This window comes from Barbus barbus (genome assembly GCF_936440315.1).
Source record: "Barbus barbus genome assembly, chromosome: 40".
In the NCBI taxonomy this organism is placed as follows: Eukaryota; Metazoa; Chordata; class Actinopteri; order Cypriniformes; family Cyprinidae; genus Barbus; species Barbus barbus.
The window spans coordinates 1,502,433-1,518,666 of NC_136718.1; the positions used below are offsets into that span (position 1 = coordinate 1,502,433).

Genomic DNA, 16,234 nt, shown 5'->3' on the forward strand with positions numbered 1-16,234 from the left:
AGATAAAATTGGTCCCCAAAATAAAGTGAGACCATTTCGTAATTATAGAAAGTAACTCAATAAATTCCCCGTATGTCATTTTATTATTGAGTTTTGTTTTGCAGGCATATGGTTTGATTTGGTGATTTTCAGCTATTTTTGTCTGGAGATCCTCTCAAGATCTGTCAGGTTGGATGGGGATCATCGGTAGTGTATCTGCAGAGATACTCGATCAGGGTCAAGTCAGGGCTCTGGCTGGGTCACTCGTCCCGACGCCACCCTTGCACTGTCTTGGATGAGCTTAGGGTCAATGGCCTGTTTAAAACACTTTCTGTCTATCTCTTCATCTCCCCATTTAGCTTTGTTCAGCTTCTCTTCTCTTTTGTAGTCTTTCACAGATGTGCTTAAACACAGTCCTGTCTCTGAGCTCTTCAGGCAGTTCTTCTGACCGCAAGCTTTAATGTGATACACTTTCAGCTGTTAGACTTTATATAGACAGGTATTTGCCTTTCCAAATCATGTTCAATCAAATGTATTTTTTTGTCTTTGTAATAAATTTACAAAGGCTACAGTGTAACAAAATATGAAGAAAAAAACAAATACTTTCTGGAATATACTCTATATATCAAAGGGGATATTTAATGCTTTTGATCTATAGTCCAAAACAGCCCTAGTAAACAAGTAATATATTTAAAATACATTTATTTCATACTAAGTATAGTTAAAATCTATTAACATATTTACTGACACACATTAAGTCTAAAATGTGTTTTAATGTCACTTTTGATTAGAATTGTATGATCTTTGAAAAATATCGGTCTTTAAATGCAAAATATTTAAAGTATACCTGCAATAGTTTCACTTTATCACAATCAAATATCCTAAGCATATCTTTAATCAGACTTCAGCACTACTTCTGCACAATTAAAGTGCATTAAGTACAAAATTAGTTGTTCCAATTTAGACTTTCAGTATACCAATTTAGTACAATCGCAGGGCATTTTATTAAGTACATAAATATAAAAATGTATTTGCAGTATACTTAGCATAAAATAAATATATTTCAAATACGTTTAAGCATATTGATTTCTCAATCAATGCATCTCGTATCAGTAAAATATTGCAGTCTGAGCAAACGGCCACTGCTGAAAGATCTGGCACAAGAGTGGATGGAGAATGACCGATAGGCAGAGACGCCTGGTGAAACCAACCCTGACGCTGAGACGGCCTGACAGCTTCTGTTTGTGTGCATGGCTAGACTGTGATCAGGACTGACCGCGTTGTCTCGTAGAGGTTATGCCATTGCCAGCAGTGCGGCTGACACAATGAATGAAGCTCCAGTTCCTCATCAGGTCAGTCTTCTTGCAAGAAGCCCACAACACGTCCCTGTCTACACCGACAAGGTTTGTGAACCTTTCCTTTTCATTTCTGGCAATGGTGACCAATGCTAGCTGTGGAAATGACGTGTTTAGCAATAGGGCACGGTACGCTGTCATCTGCAGGAGTCTGATCTTGCCAGCATGACTCAAGTTTTCCTGCAGGCCACAGTCCCACATTTGTGCATGTACTGCACTTACTTATAGGATCTATTTTAGACGCGCTTTCCCCTTAGGATGTGGCCACGTCCTCCTCAGAAGGGGGGTGTGCAAAATGCTGGATAATGCTGAAATAATCTACAAGCAATTATGCAAATCCAGGGGCGGTCTCACCCTGGAGATGATTAGATAATAAAGCTTTACATTCAAAACCATAGGCGATGCTCAAATTACAAGCATCATTCTTTTAGAGTAAACAGTGTGCATGATTTATCGCACAACAGTAACGTTTTTTTTCAGTGGTTTGCCACCCTGTATATGTGTGTGTGTGTGTGTGTGTGTTTAATGCATTGTCTAGATTTTATGCTGTATAAAGGCATTGGCCTGAATTTCACTGACCCAAAGTGTTGTTTCTGTTTAAAGCTTGTCTCCCCATGTCCTTTGCAGATATGTGCCAAAACCTGTCCCTTGTAATCTTGTAAAGAATCTTGTAAGGAAGTGAGAAAATGAGCAAATCTGCGGGCAATCCTCAGAGAGCACACTTCACAGGAAGACTTGTTTGGATCAGTTTTGATTCTGGAGCAGCTGAGGTCAGTTGAGTTTTGGGAAAGTGGATGGATGGATGGATGGAAATGAAAGATTTCAAAACTGAAAAAATGTATCAATATTTCAATATGTTTTCATTTTACAATATTTAATAGTAATAGTGACTAAGCATGTATTTTATATTTTATATATATATATATATATACATATACATATGTATATATGTGTGTGTGTATATATATAATATATATATTATATATAATAACATTATATATATGAACCACAAACCATGTAAATTAGCTATTCATTCATTCCATAATGTATAATTAGTAAACACTTTTGGATTTTGACAGAATGATCAAGCTCTGAATGAGGTGACACATCTTTAATATTTTGACAGAAGGAGTCAATACTGTGTCTATACTGACCTCTGCTGGCTCATTCGGGCACTATAGGGTGAATTGTGTAACCCAGTCAAATCTAATACAGGGTGCTTATCATTTCCTATTTGTACAGCCTAGTTTCCTTGTGTTCCTGGTGCTTCCTCTTAAGGCCTGTTTACATTGAATGCAAAACAAAGGGTCTACTCACACCAAGACTGACACAAATAAAAGCTAAACTATTGTATCAAAAAGAAATATACAACAAACGGTATCATGCGGTTTTGAAACCACAACAATGCAGTAGTGTACTTTTGTGCATCAAATTTTCTTTAATGTGAAAATCTCCAACGTCACCATACATTTATAACACGAGGGCAGCTTTTTTTTCTTTCACTCAAGTACATTTATTTATTTTAATTTTTTTACATTTATTCAAGTATGATTTTTACACAGTACTGACACTTTAACTTATAGTGCATTCATAAAGTACTCAGAAGCCTTAATTTTTTCACATTTTGATATGTTGCAGGCTTGTACCAAAATTCTTTGTTGCTTTTAACATCGGTCTACATTCCCTTATAGTGACTGTGAAGTATTCACTCCCTTTGCTATGACACTTTCATTAAATTAGCGCAGGTGCATTGAGTTTCTCTGAATCACCTTTGAGGCACAGCAGCCATAAGGTCTTCAATGGAAGAAGTTAGGAACAGCCAGGGCTGCGTTTCCCAAAAGCATTGTAAGCTTAAGTACATATGCGTCAGGTGGTTCTTTGCCTCTGTCATGACGAGAATACTTAACGATGCATGCATTAAATTACCAATGACAAGAACTCATCCCCCAATCTGCTGGAAAACACCAAGCTAACTGCTAAAAAAATATATATGAAAAATAGGGAACAAGCAATGTTTAAATTTGGTGATGGGAAAGAGATTTTGAGACTGGAGGGAGGCATCAGTACAACAGAATTTATGAGTTTATGATTGGTGTTTGGTGATGAGTTTTTGGCTCAAGGTCTGCATATAAAGTCACACCAGAGGAGTTCAGCTGGGATCAGGACTTGTCTTTCTGCAGACCAGTCAAGTTCTTCCACACTGACTCAATCAATCATGTCTTTCTGAACCGTGTCTTATACACAGAGACACTGTCATGTTAGAATAGAAAAGGTTCTGTCCAAACTGTTGCTATAAGATTAGAAGCACGCAATTCCCTAGAATATCATTATATGCTTTAACATTAAGATTTATACTCATAATGTTAAAGTAATACTTTTGGCAATATGTATTTTCAAGAAATTCTCAATGACGGAGTGCATAACTGGAAAAAATACTCTGTAGGTGCATTTTGAAACGTTTTAACTAATCCTCTTGTAATGAATGTCATTTCAGTTCTACTTTCCGAGTATGAATTATCATAAACTATAAAAGACAACAAAATTATAAGCACTGTAAAACTGCCACAAACCCAACTGACTGGCTTCTCTCCTATATGAATTCATGTGGGTCTCTACAGACCTTAAAGGTTTAATAGTGGGGGATACTGTGTGTAGCCTAATGTGCAATCATCAGGGAGCTGCTCTCAAAATGTGAGATCACGAATGCGTGCTCATGTTCTACTTTTTTTTTTGCACGCAGAGACACAAGAGACAACAGATTTACTAGATTTTTTACTAGGGTGAACGTGGTCATCAATAATTCTGTACTGATAATCTGCAGTCAGCAGCATACTGGTGCCTTCCACCCAAACTCTTCAGTGTCCTCCAGAGGAGTTGGGGTTTGCGGCCTTTCCCAACACCACCCTCACAGGTACAGCACCCTCCCAGCCAATCTTCCATTAAACAATGTAATTTAGTGGGCTTTCACACTGGACAGGTTTGCTACGGTCCGAGCCCCTGCAGCATTGGTTTGGTTTCACAATCACTTGATTTCAATGAAACCTGGGGCATTTGCATTCTTCTTACATCATCACAAACATGCAAAGCAAATTATAGTAAACAGAACAAAGCATAGATAGTAGCATAGATGTTTCATCCGCTGCCTTTGATATCCTATAATCCTGTGCATTCAATTCCATAATTGAATGCACAGGATTATAGACCAGAGGACGCTTGCCACCAGAGAACGCTTCCGCTTCCGGCACACACCCAGACTGAGATCACACATACACACACACACACAGAGGGCCTTGCCCTTTTCGCCTTTTTTGTTTAGTTTTTTTCTCCGTGATCCCGTTTGCCACTGAACCTGCTTTAACGACGACAGTGGGGCTTTGATTGCCTTATTCAAACGGGTTGGCGCGTTTGGTCGGGTTGTTAGTTAGTACGCTATACGGAACCGTTTGCCACTGAACCTGCTTTAACGACGACAGTGGGGCTTCGACTGCCTTATTCAAACGGCTTTTCTATAACATGTGAATATATCCACTATAGCGTTCTATAACAAATCCAATCAGAGCGCCTGTTTATCACTAGTTTTATTCTGATTCTCGAGTCTGCTATTAGCTTATAGCCCGTTAGCATCGGCAGCGTGGCAACCGCTAATCTCGCTTACATTGCAAATCCTCTATTCACACACATTACTATCGTTTCACTGTTACTTGCTTAAATGGCGGATTTGTGTCTACCTCTGAGTGCAGGTGAGGACACGTTCGAGCTGCATTCGGTGCAGCTGGAGCTGGAGGCCGTGGAGAAACAGATCCACGACCTGCTGGAGAAAAAGGCCCATCTGAAGGAACGGAGAGCTGCGCTGGAAACATCCCGGGCTGACGCTCACAAGTCCGGGGTAAGTATACAGCACGCTGCTAACACTCCCACCACCTCTACTCCGTGTGTTTCTCTGCACAGACCCTGTGCACCCAGGACTCGATCTTCCAAGATGTCCTTCACTCTGGCGCCGGGACACCACGGACCCTGGGTGCTGCAGCAGCGGAGGACGCGAGCCAGGCCTCGGGTGACGACTTCTCCCCTGTCTTCGAGATCTCCAGAAGGAACAAATTCGCCCCCCTCCGCGAGACAGAACGCGACGTTGTGATAGTTGGAGACTCCATTGTCCGGCACGTCCGTGCTACGCTAGCTGAAGGTAAAGTACACGCTTCTAACATCCCCACCACCTCTACTCCGTGTGTTTCTCTGCACAGACCCTGTGCACCCAGAACGCGATCTTCCCAGATGTCCTTCATCTCCACCCGGAACCGGTTCGCCCCCCTCTGCGAGACGGAACGCGATGCTGTGGTCGTGGGAAGCTCCATCGTCCGGCACGTCCGTGCTACGTCAGCTCCTCTCGGACAACATCTCCAGGACGCTACGCTCCATCTGACTAGTAAGCCAATTCTCAAATAACTGCTATGACGACTTTTGTTCTACCCACTTAAAAAATAGAAGTAATTGCGTTGTCCAATCTATACAGACTGTGTCTGTTCCCCGAATAGCGAGATCAAAATATAAATTCAATGCAGGATCAAGGAAAAATCTGACCGTGATTAAACCAGAAAAACGCAAAATAAATGAACAAAAAAAAATTTTTAAAACTTGGGCTCTTAAACATTAGATCACTCGCACCCAAAGCAGTTATTGTAAATGAAATGATCACAGATAATCATTTTGATGTACTCTGCCTGACTGAAACCTGGCTTAAACCAAATGAATATTTTGGTCTAAATGAGTCTACTCCACCAAGCTACTGTTATAAACATGAGCCCCGTCAGACTGGCCGTGGCGGCGGTGTGGCAACAATATATAGTGATATTCTCAATGTTACTCAGAAAACAGGATACAGGAGGTTTAACTCATTCGAACTACTTCTGCTTAATGTTACACTGTTAGATATGCAAAATAAATCTCTCCTATCTCTTGCTCTGGCTACTGTGTATAGACCGCCAGGGCCATATACAGATTTCCTAAAAGAATTTGCAGATTTCCTGTCATATCTATTGGTTAATGATGATAAACTGCTAATTGTCGGAGATTTTAACATTCACGTTGATAATACAAATGATGCGTTAGGACTTGCGTTTACTGACCTAATAAACTCTTTTGGAGTCAAGCAAAACGTCACCGGGCCCACTCATCGTTTTAATCATACGTTAGATTTAATTATATCGCATGGACTTGATCTTACCAATATAGATATCGTACTTCAAAGTGACGATGTTACTGATCATTTCCTTGTATCGTGCATGCTGCCTATTACTGATATTAGTTATATGGCTCCGCGTTATCGTCCGGGCAGAACTATTGTTCCAGCCACCAAAGACAGATTCACAAATAACCTGCCTGATTTATCTCAACTGCTCTGTGTACCCATAAATACACATGAACTAGAAGAAATAACTAGCAACATGGGCACTATCTTCTCTAATACATTAGAAGCTGTTGCCCCCCTCAAATTGAAAAAGGTTAGAGAAAAATGTACTGCGCCATGGTACAACAGTTATACCCATTCTCTCAAGAAAGAAACTCGTATTCTTGAGCGCAAATGTAGAAAAACTAAATTAGAAGTTTTTAGAATTACGTGGAAAAACAGTATGTCCAGCTATAGACAGGCTCTAAAAGCTGCCAGGGCAGAGCATATCCGCAAACTCATAGATAATAACCAAAACAATCCAAGGTTCTTATTTAGCACAGTGGCTAGACTAACAAATAAACAGACGCCACCCGATCTAAATATTCCCTCAAAGTTTAATAGTAATGATTTTATGAATTTCTTTACTGATAAAATAGATAACATCAGAAATACAATATCAAATGTAGATTCTACTGCGTCTAGTATTTCAGCTTCACTCATCGCACCCAAATAAAAACTGCAGTGCTTTACAACTATAGGACAGGAAGAGCTAAATAAACTTATCAGTGCATCTAAACCAACAACGTGTTTATTAGATCCTGTACCTACTAAACTACTGAAAGAGTTGTTACCTGTAGCAGAAGAACCGCTTCTCAATATTATTAACTCATCGTTATCTTTAGGTCACGTCCCAAAACCATTCAAGCTGGCGGTTATTAAGCCTCTTATTAAGAAACCACAACTAGATTCAAATGAACTGGCAAATTACAGACCCATTTCAAATCGTCTGTTTATGTCAAAAATGTTAGAAAAAGTTGTGTCTACTCAATTATGCTCCTTTTTGCAAAAAAATGATCTCTATGAAGAATTTCAATCAGGTTTCAGGCCCAATCATAGTACAGAAACTGCACTTGTTAAAATTACGAATGACTTACTACTTGCTTCAGATCAAGGCTGCACCTCATTGCTAGTATTACTTGATCTTAGTGCTGCGTTTGACACTATAGACCATAATATACTCATAGATCGATTACAAAACTATATTGGTATTCAAGGACAGGCTTTAAGATGGTTTAGATCCTACCTGTCCGATCACTACCACTTTGTTCATTTAAATGGGGAGTCATCTCAATTATCACCAGTAAAGTATGGAGTACCACAAGGATCTGTCCTAGGTCCTCTGCTATTTTCAATATACATGTTGCCCCTTGGAAATATTATTAGAAAACACGGGATAAGTTTTCATTGCTATGCTGATGATACTCAATTATATATCTCAACAAGACCAGATGAAACTTCTCAACTATCTAAGCTAATAGATTGTGTAAAAAGTGTAAAAGATTGGATGACCAATAATTTCCTCCTACTAAATTCAGATAAGACAGAGATATTACTTATTGGACCAAAAAACAGTACACAGAATCTCGTGGATTATAATTTGCAACTAGACGGATGTACTGTTACGTCCTCTAAAGTCAAAAATCTGGGTGTTATTTTAGACAGCAGCTTGTCCTTTGAAAATCATATTTCCCATGTTACAAAAACAGCATTCTTCCATCTTAGAAACATTGCCAAGCTTCGAAGCATGCTACCTGTTTCTGATGCAGAAAAGCTAGTTCATGCATTCATGACCTCTAGACTGGACTATTGTAATGCACTGCTAGCTGCTTGTCCTGCATCTTCAATAAACAAGCTACAGATAGTCCAAAATGCAGCGGCTAGAGTCCTTACCAGGTCAAGAAAATATGATCATATTACCCCAATTTTACAGTCTCTGCACTGGCTACCTATTCAGTTCCGTATCATTTACAAATTATTATTACTTGCCTATAAGGCCCTAAATGGTTTAGCACCTGCGTACCTAACCTGTCTTCTACCACGCTATAATCCAACCCGCTCTCTAAGGTCACAAAACTCTGGACTTTTGGTAGTACCTAGGATAGCAAAGTCCACTAAAGGAGGTAGAGCTTTTTCACATTTGGCTCCTAAACTCTGGAATAGCCTTCCTGATAACATTCGGGGTTCAGACACACTCTCTCTGTTTAAATCTAGATTAAAGACACATCTCTTTAGCCAAGCATACACATAATGCATTTTATAATCTTGTACTGCAGTTATATCTGATCAAATGTACATTATTATTATTCTTTAGCTTGGGTTGAGCAATTTATTTTTGCTTAGATGGAACAGAAGCTACGCTAATCATGTCTCTGCTTGTCTCTACGTTCCTGCCACGGGATTAGCATCCCGTGGTAGCCAGGAATTACAGAACTTCAGTCTGGATCCAACCATTACATGATCTGAGATGACCGAACACCTGAGATGGAGGATCAGCGCCGGGAGATGACGTATGTGGCCCTGATCGTAGGCAGAGGCCAAACACCTGGATGAACACCAGAGACAGATCCCCATTGAGGACCCCGCCACTTAGACAGCCATCGGAAAAGACCACTGGAACCAGCTGAGCCCATTCAATCTGACTTGCTGCAGTTTGGAACTGAACTGCTGGTTTGTTTGGTCAGAGGAGAATTGGCCCCCCGACTGAGCCTGGTTTCTCCCAAGGTTTTTTCTCCATTCTGTCTCTGATGGAGTTTTGGTTCCTTGCCGCTGTCGCCTCTGGCTTGCTTAGTTGGGGACGCTTCATTTCCAGCGATATCGCCGACCTTATTGCAAAGACACTATTTAAACTTATTGACACATTATTTTCCTTTTTTTGATATTGTGCAGTTGCTTTGACACAATTTGCATTGTAAAAAGCGCCATATAAATAAAGGTGACTTGACTTGACATAACAGTTGAGCTAAAAAGTCTGAAAGTTGCAACTGGTGGTCGGTTTGTGTGTAAATGTAGTTTTTTTACACATTTCTAGCAACAATTTAATATTAATTAAATATTCACTTAGGTATCACCAAAGCTCTATTTTGTTGCAGATTTTGAAACCATTATGTTGCCCTGAAGTCTGTCCAAAATTTTGTGTTTTGTGAGCAAATGCTTCCAGCAAAGTATTACCTGATAAGGCTTGCCTCACTTTTTGACACAGCCATGGTGTGTTTTTTATTATTATTATTAATTTGTTATTATGCACAGCAAAGTGAGCAATGCCTATGTTTACTGTATGCTCTCTTATGAAGAGAAAGTAGATTGCAAGCCATTCATTTGCCACTCTGAACGCTCACTCTCGTTCATATCCAAGGTAAATCATCAAACCCCTACGGGTGCGTTGTTGAAATAATGACATGGTCATCGACTAACAAGCACGCACAGCTTACGTTACTTCACAAACAAGTGCGCACCCATGTCCAAGTTGCTTTCTCTTGTGCAACTTATGACTACTTTTCATATTACATTCATTTTATTATTACAGCATTTGTGTGGGCTGTTCATGTAACGTTAATAAATGCTTCACCTGCTAAAAAATTACAGTTGGCATTTAAGAAGTTTCATTCATAGGTTATTAATAATACAGTGATGCCTTTAACGTAAACTTGCCTAAATGTAACATTTGTGTGTTATTACAATTCAAAATGCCATCCTATAAGAGGATTCTGTTATTGAGGCTAAATCTAATGTGAGTGCAGAAAAAAGTTCCAGAAAACAATATTATTTATTTTGAGGTGACTTTATTTGATGTAAAAAATATATGAAAATGGTCATTTTAAGAAGAAATAAAGTTACAAATCAAATTACATTAGTTTTTCTCTTTCTTTTTTTTCCAAATAAGTACAGCACTTGAATGTAACGGCACAGCCCGGGCCATTTCAAAATGAGTTATATTACCATTACATTTATTTATTTAAAAAATTTCATATAAATGGAATTTTAACCCATAGGATTAGTCATATTTCATATTAACCCATGTCAAACGGGACACTCATGAGACTTTGTTCAATTCACCACCAAACAGTTTTCAGTTTAGCATAGTAAGATGGCTCAACATATTTGCATGTATTGCATCTAAATGAATATTCGCCAGGTACATTACAAGGAAAAAAGAAGAGCATGCACAAGTTAATGACAGATAGTTTCCTATGATTAACTATATATATATCTATATATTCATCACGCACAGCGTAATGATTGTCATATTTTACATAATGAAAGTTGAACAAAGAGGGGAAAAAAAAGCAAGGAAATGAAATCATTTAGTGTGTATCCTGCATTATGACACCACACACAAACTCCTACCTAATTTAAACTTAGTTCTGGTTATTAAAAGTCGACTAATAATAATAATAACCTACAAATAACTCACTGAATGCAATAAGCTGGAGCACAGAGACAGTGGATACTCATGTTCAGGTCAATGTGCCATTTAATTAAATATATTCATTGGTATTGGTATACGCAAATCAGTGTTCACAGAATCATTTAGTCATGTATGGACCCTTTTTTATACATTTCCACAGCATGGTAGTTAACTATAGCAGGGTAAACCTACATGGGAAACAATAACACATTATTTAATGTTGTTGTTCCAACAGCAAATAAAAAAAAAGTTCCATAAAACTTTCCATAAAAGTGTATAACAAAGAAGTATTATGGCAATCCAAAGAGAGACAGATGCCAAATTTACAGCAGCTGTATTAGTAATCACAGCAGTGTTAACACTCTGCTAGATTTAGTTTTGTTGATCATTGCAGAAATGTGTCATGGCAGTCTGTGAAAAGGGTCCACAGAGCTGAAACTGAATCAAGCCAGATACTGCATGTGTCAGTGCCTTTCCAGAGGCCAAGCCAGCTGCTTACACATCTCATGAAACGGGTTAGAAAAATATAGAACACACTGTCCCAGCAGTTGCTTATCTTGATAATGTCAATGACAAAAATAAAGATAATCTGAGTGAAAATCGAAAACAGATACCAACTGTTACAGTTTTAAAGTCATGCACAGAACCTGGGAAGAGCTCAGGTTCTGTGCGCACATATGAATCATATAAATAGCATGATGTTCTTGACATAAAAAAAGAGTTATTTATAGCTCAATAAGCTGTCAGAAACTCAATGTAATACTCAATTTAGCGTGCACCCCAAGATGGAGCAAGATGCAGACAAGCAACGTATTTATACTTAATTCAGGAGCATATCTAACTGGTCAAATAATACAAACATATATCAAAATTAAGTCTTTAGCATTATTGAACTTAAGAGTCACTTTTAAAGCTTTAATAATGAATCTATGATTAACCCATATTACACAGTTTTTAACACAAATTTTGTAGTATTTATTACTTTAACACTACTGTTAGCTAGACCTATCATAGAAACTTTAAGCAGTGTTTATTTGATTTGTTTCTTTGTTCTGACTGTTTACTTATCTTCATTATTGTGATATACATCTTTATTCTCACTATATCACCCAGCCCTGGTCACGCATGCTTCAACAAGCTGAAACTGAATTCACATGATAGAAATTGTACGAATAGTATGCTGTTTCGAATTCTGAATGAATGGTTCTGGTCTTAAGTACACTTCTGGAGTGAGCTAACCTCACAGGGTTTATGTTTGTGGTTTAGTTTATCATTGACTCTCATGATTTGGTGTTGTACCGCCATTGCCTTTGGCTTTGATCTGTAACCAGGCATCCCCCAGTGCTTTAGTGAAGTGGTCATCAACTGAGCCTGTGATGCACACGGAGTTAGAGGCAGGCGCCGGCTCCTTATAGATCTTCCCAAGACTGCGGTGGAAATGCTCCTCAATCACAGGGTCATCACACACAGCGTTTGCTGATGAAGAGAAAACAAACAGACTCTATGAGTAACGATCATACGGTCATCCAGGCCCACACAGAACCAGTGCCACTGAACTCTGATATCACCAGTGAAGATCACTTGGAATCCACTCTGGAGTTGGTTTATTATTTACATTTTCTTAATGTTTAATGGGTATTTAAAAAAAAAATTTTCTTTTAAAATAATTTATATATTATGATGTTGTTTGGGCTGGGGATAATTTAAATGTGATATGCGATGACGTCACGATCGTGTTGCATTGTGGTCTATGGAGTGGCCTGAAGTGAGCATATGAAGCAAACTCGCTCCCTCTGTCAAAATCGAGGGATCAAGGGTCTGTCCATATAAGCTTCCCTCCTCCACTAAATGAAAATGAGCCTGTAGTTTACTCACCCTCGAGGCATCCTAGGTGTATATGACTTTCCTCTTTCAGACGAATCCAACTGGAGTTATATTAAAAATGGTCCTGGTTCTTCTATGCTCTATCATTGCAGTGAGTGGGTGCTTTTTGCTCTACAGTCCACAAGACGTCAAATAAAGTGCACGCATCTATAATAAAACGAGGCTCACACGGCTCCGGGGCGTGAATAAAGGCCTTCTGTAGCGAATCCATGCGTTTTTGTATGAAAAATAACCATAATGCAAACGTAATAAACACTTACTGCAATGATAGAGCATAGAAGAACCAGAACAATTTTTTATATAACTCCGATTGGATTTAATTTTCATTTTTGGGTGAACTAACCCTTTAACGAACTGGAACGCACTTCAGAATGGCAGCAGGGATTCCCCCGAGTGCGTGTCTAAAGTCACTTGCTTCATTTCGGAAGGAATCAGTTGAAGGAATGAATGACTCACTCAATAAGCTATTAATATTAATTGATATTAATCTATTAATTAATATTAATATTAATTAATCGACACCATGTAATTAATTCGAGTATGAATTTGAATCCCTTGACAGCTTTAATTGTACCATTTAGAAACAAGAATTCAATTTCTCACAAAATATTTCTATTTATTTTTTAATTAAGTAATTTAAAAGTTTTTTTTTTTTTAATAAGTAAGTCTGCCATAGCAATTTCATCAAAAATTCCATCAAACTCCCAACACTTGTAGCCAATCCTTAGTTCTGATAACCAGTTAGGAGCAGCAGATAATCAACCAACTACACACTTCTGATACCTCAAGGTGCTAGATTAGTAGACAGTACCTTTGGTCTTGTTGGTGGATCCAGATGTGCAGCTATTAGGGGACATGTGGCAACTGGAGAGACTGCAAGGGCGGTTGCTGGCAGGGGCACAGGTGATTACCGATGGACGATTCTGATATAAAATGAATGTAACTTATTTTGTTCTGTTTGGAAATATGACAATATATGCCAATGCACTGGAACACATTTAGCAACACATCCTGTATGAGTGAAACCACTGATGTAGTAACAAAGTAAAACAAAAAGGCACATGAATGCCTCAGATCGTATAAGTCTGACCTGCTGGCGACTTGTGCTGGATCCAGGAATTAGAAGCATGCTCCTAGGATCCAAGCTGTGTTTGGTCATCTCAACGGGTTGATCCACCGCAAAAATGGGGAAAGGTGCAAATACATGATGGTTATGAAGACCACTCAGAGATGTGTGACTATAATTCCATAACTCCTGACTTTCAGGGTCTCCATTCGAATTTCTCCTAAAAAATAACACAAGAAAAAAACATGCAAAATACATGTGGTGCGAAAAACTGATTGAACAATTCAAAACATGGGAAACTTTGCTGCACTGCAAATAACAGAACTGTAGCAGACATACAGATGTGATCCTAATAAGCATCTCATTTTGTTCATCTGCTCTTCATCAGAGTCTTTCTGATGATTCAGAGAGTTTTCATGGTGTTTTCTCTTGGTTGGGCTCGTGGGTGTACATCCTGAGTTAAGCACAGGAAGACTAGATGCTCTTGAATCATCTGTCAAGAAACCAGATTCAGATTAAGGCACAGGTATTGCTAATAATGCTAAACAAAGACAAAAGTTCCTCATCATGCTTGAATATGACTAGAATATCAGTGAATGCTTTAATTGGAAACAGACATATATTTTATTGCAAATCTCATACTTCAACATACCGTACTATTAAAATATTTATGACCAATTTACTGTCAATGGCATGATGTTATTTTTTTTCTATCTATTAGACACATTTGTTCTTATAAAGACTAAAAATGACTAAGACTAAATTCCGTATTAAATTCAAGGCATTATAAAAGCACCTGACTCTGCACCCCTTTACCTAAATTCAGTACTTCAGACGTATGCGCCTCTAGAGGCTTTCGTTCTCATTTGTAAGTCAAAAGCATCTGCTAAATAATTCAAATGTAAACTCAGAAATACACCTTTTTTAATGAAAATGTGTATTTTTTTAAGTACATTTTTAAATTTTGAGGGGACATAAAGTCTTGGCATAATATTGAAGAAAATTGTTTAATAATTTGACATTACGGCATACCAAGTTTATATCAGGATGAGAAATATACAGAAATGTACAAAATACATTTTACCCTGAACAAATAAAATGATTAAAATATGTGCTCTTACATGTATTTATTATGCAAGAAAAATGCTTTTACTTTATAAAGTCTTTGTGTGTGTCTAAGAAATGATCATATACTAGATGCAATTTGAACTAAATATTTAATTAATGGCAGCATGTTCGTTACTGTGCAGCATGGTACTGGATGATTAGTATTAATCCATACTCAAGTATTAATGGATGGCATTCCCACGACATTACTTCAGAAACTCAATATTAAATATGTATTGTGTTTAAGAGCTGTGAATGCAGTTACTTACCCTCATATGAATTACAATGCAGCCTGCTGATGTTATCGTTCATTTTATTGATCAAATTATTAATCAAGATATCCATTTTAACACAAGCATTTACATTTAAAGCATAAATCTAATCGGTTACTCCAGCTCGGCTGTTAGTAACGGTGTAAGGCTGGTCTTTCAGATGGGAAAACATAAGCAACATTACAATAGCTGAAAGTAAGATGTGGAAATAAAGATATAAAAAGTGTGCGTTGTTTTTAGCAAGCGGAGCTATTTTAGCTGTTAGCTGCTAGCCTGTCCGTCTAAAGTTTACTTTAGTGACTTAAATCCTAAATATTAAATCATACTCGTCAAGTTGTTTCTATGAATGGTAAATAAAGCAGTCAAACAGGTGGTGAGTAGCTGTTGTGTTACGATTGTAAAAGATAATAAGTAAAATGCTAACTCTGCTCGACAGGAGTCCGTGTGTTTCCCCGCAAGAAAAAAAACTTGATAGAATTATTCCAAACACTCAATATTTACTTATTACATTTACATTTGTCAAAAAGCGTGGTTGACTTATTTATATTTGGAGTTATATCTTACATTTTCTGTCACAATTGTAACACCAATTTCAATGAAAATATTAAAAATTGTTACGCAGTCATCAAAAACGCCTGCTATTGGCCGATCCTGACCAGCGCTGGAAAAAGATGCACGTACCACGTGACCGCGCTCCGAGAACATCTCGCGACATTTACTTGAGGGGCAATGATGAGATGATGTTTATTGTGTTGCTTGCTAGCTTTCGTGTTCATATTGTCATATTCATAATGTTAATTAATGTCTCTGAACTTATACATGAAGGACAGTTAGCCTATACTAATAAAATAGGCCTAACAATTAATGCTCCATTTCTCGCTCTCATTAAAGGCAACATGCCATACATTCTATATTTATAAAATAACTCCACATATTCAT

General features: G+C 38.0%; 1 protein-coding gene and 1 long non-coding RNA gene across 2 annotated transcripts; one reads left to right on the forward strand and one right to left on the reverse strand.

Moving 5' to 3' along the window:
- The first annotated feature begins 1,207 nt into the window (after positions 1 to 1,207).
- On the forward strand, positions 1,208 to 10,404 carry LOC306859444. The gene is made up of 5 exons (XR_013783302.1): positions 1,208 to 1,382; positions 1,962 to 2,104; positions 4,156 to 4,245; positions 5,075 to 5,757; positions 8,964 to 10,404. It is a non-coding gene; the product is annotated as an uncharacterized lncRNA (long non-coding RNA).
- On the reverse strand, positions 10,332 to 15,958 carry LOC306859442 (transcription cofactor vestigial-like protein 4). The gene is made up of 5 exons (XM_079400462.1): positions 15,293 to 15,958; positions 14,256 to 14,409; positions 13,941 to 14,136; positions 13,662 to 13,773; positions 10,332 to 12,442 (listed from the first exon to the last, which is right to left on the reverse strand). The coding sequence occupies exons 1-5, from the start codon at positions 15,366 to 15,368 to the stop codon at positions 12,237 to 12,239; spliced, it is 744 nt and encodes a 247-aa protein (XP_079256588.1). The 5' UTR covers positions 15,369 to 15,958; the 3' UTR covers positions 10,332 to 12,236.
- Positions 15,959 to 16,234: the final 276 nt, after the last annotated feature.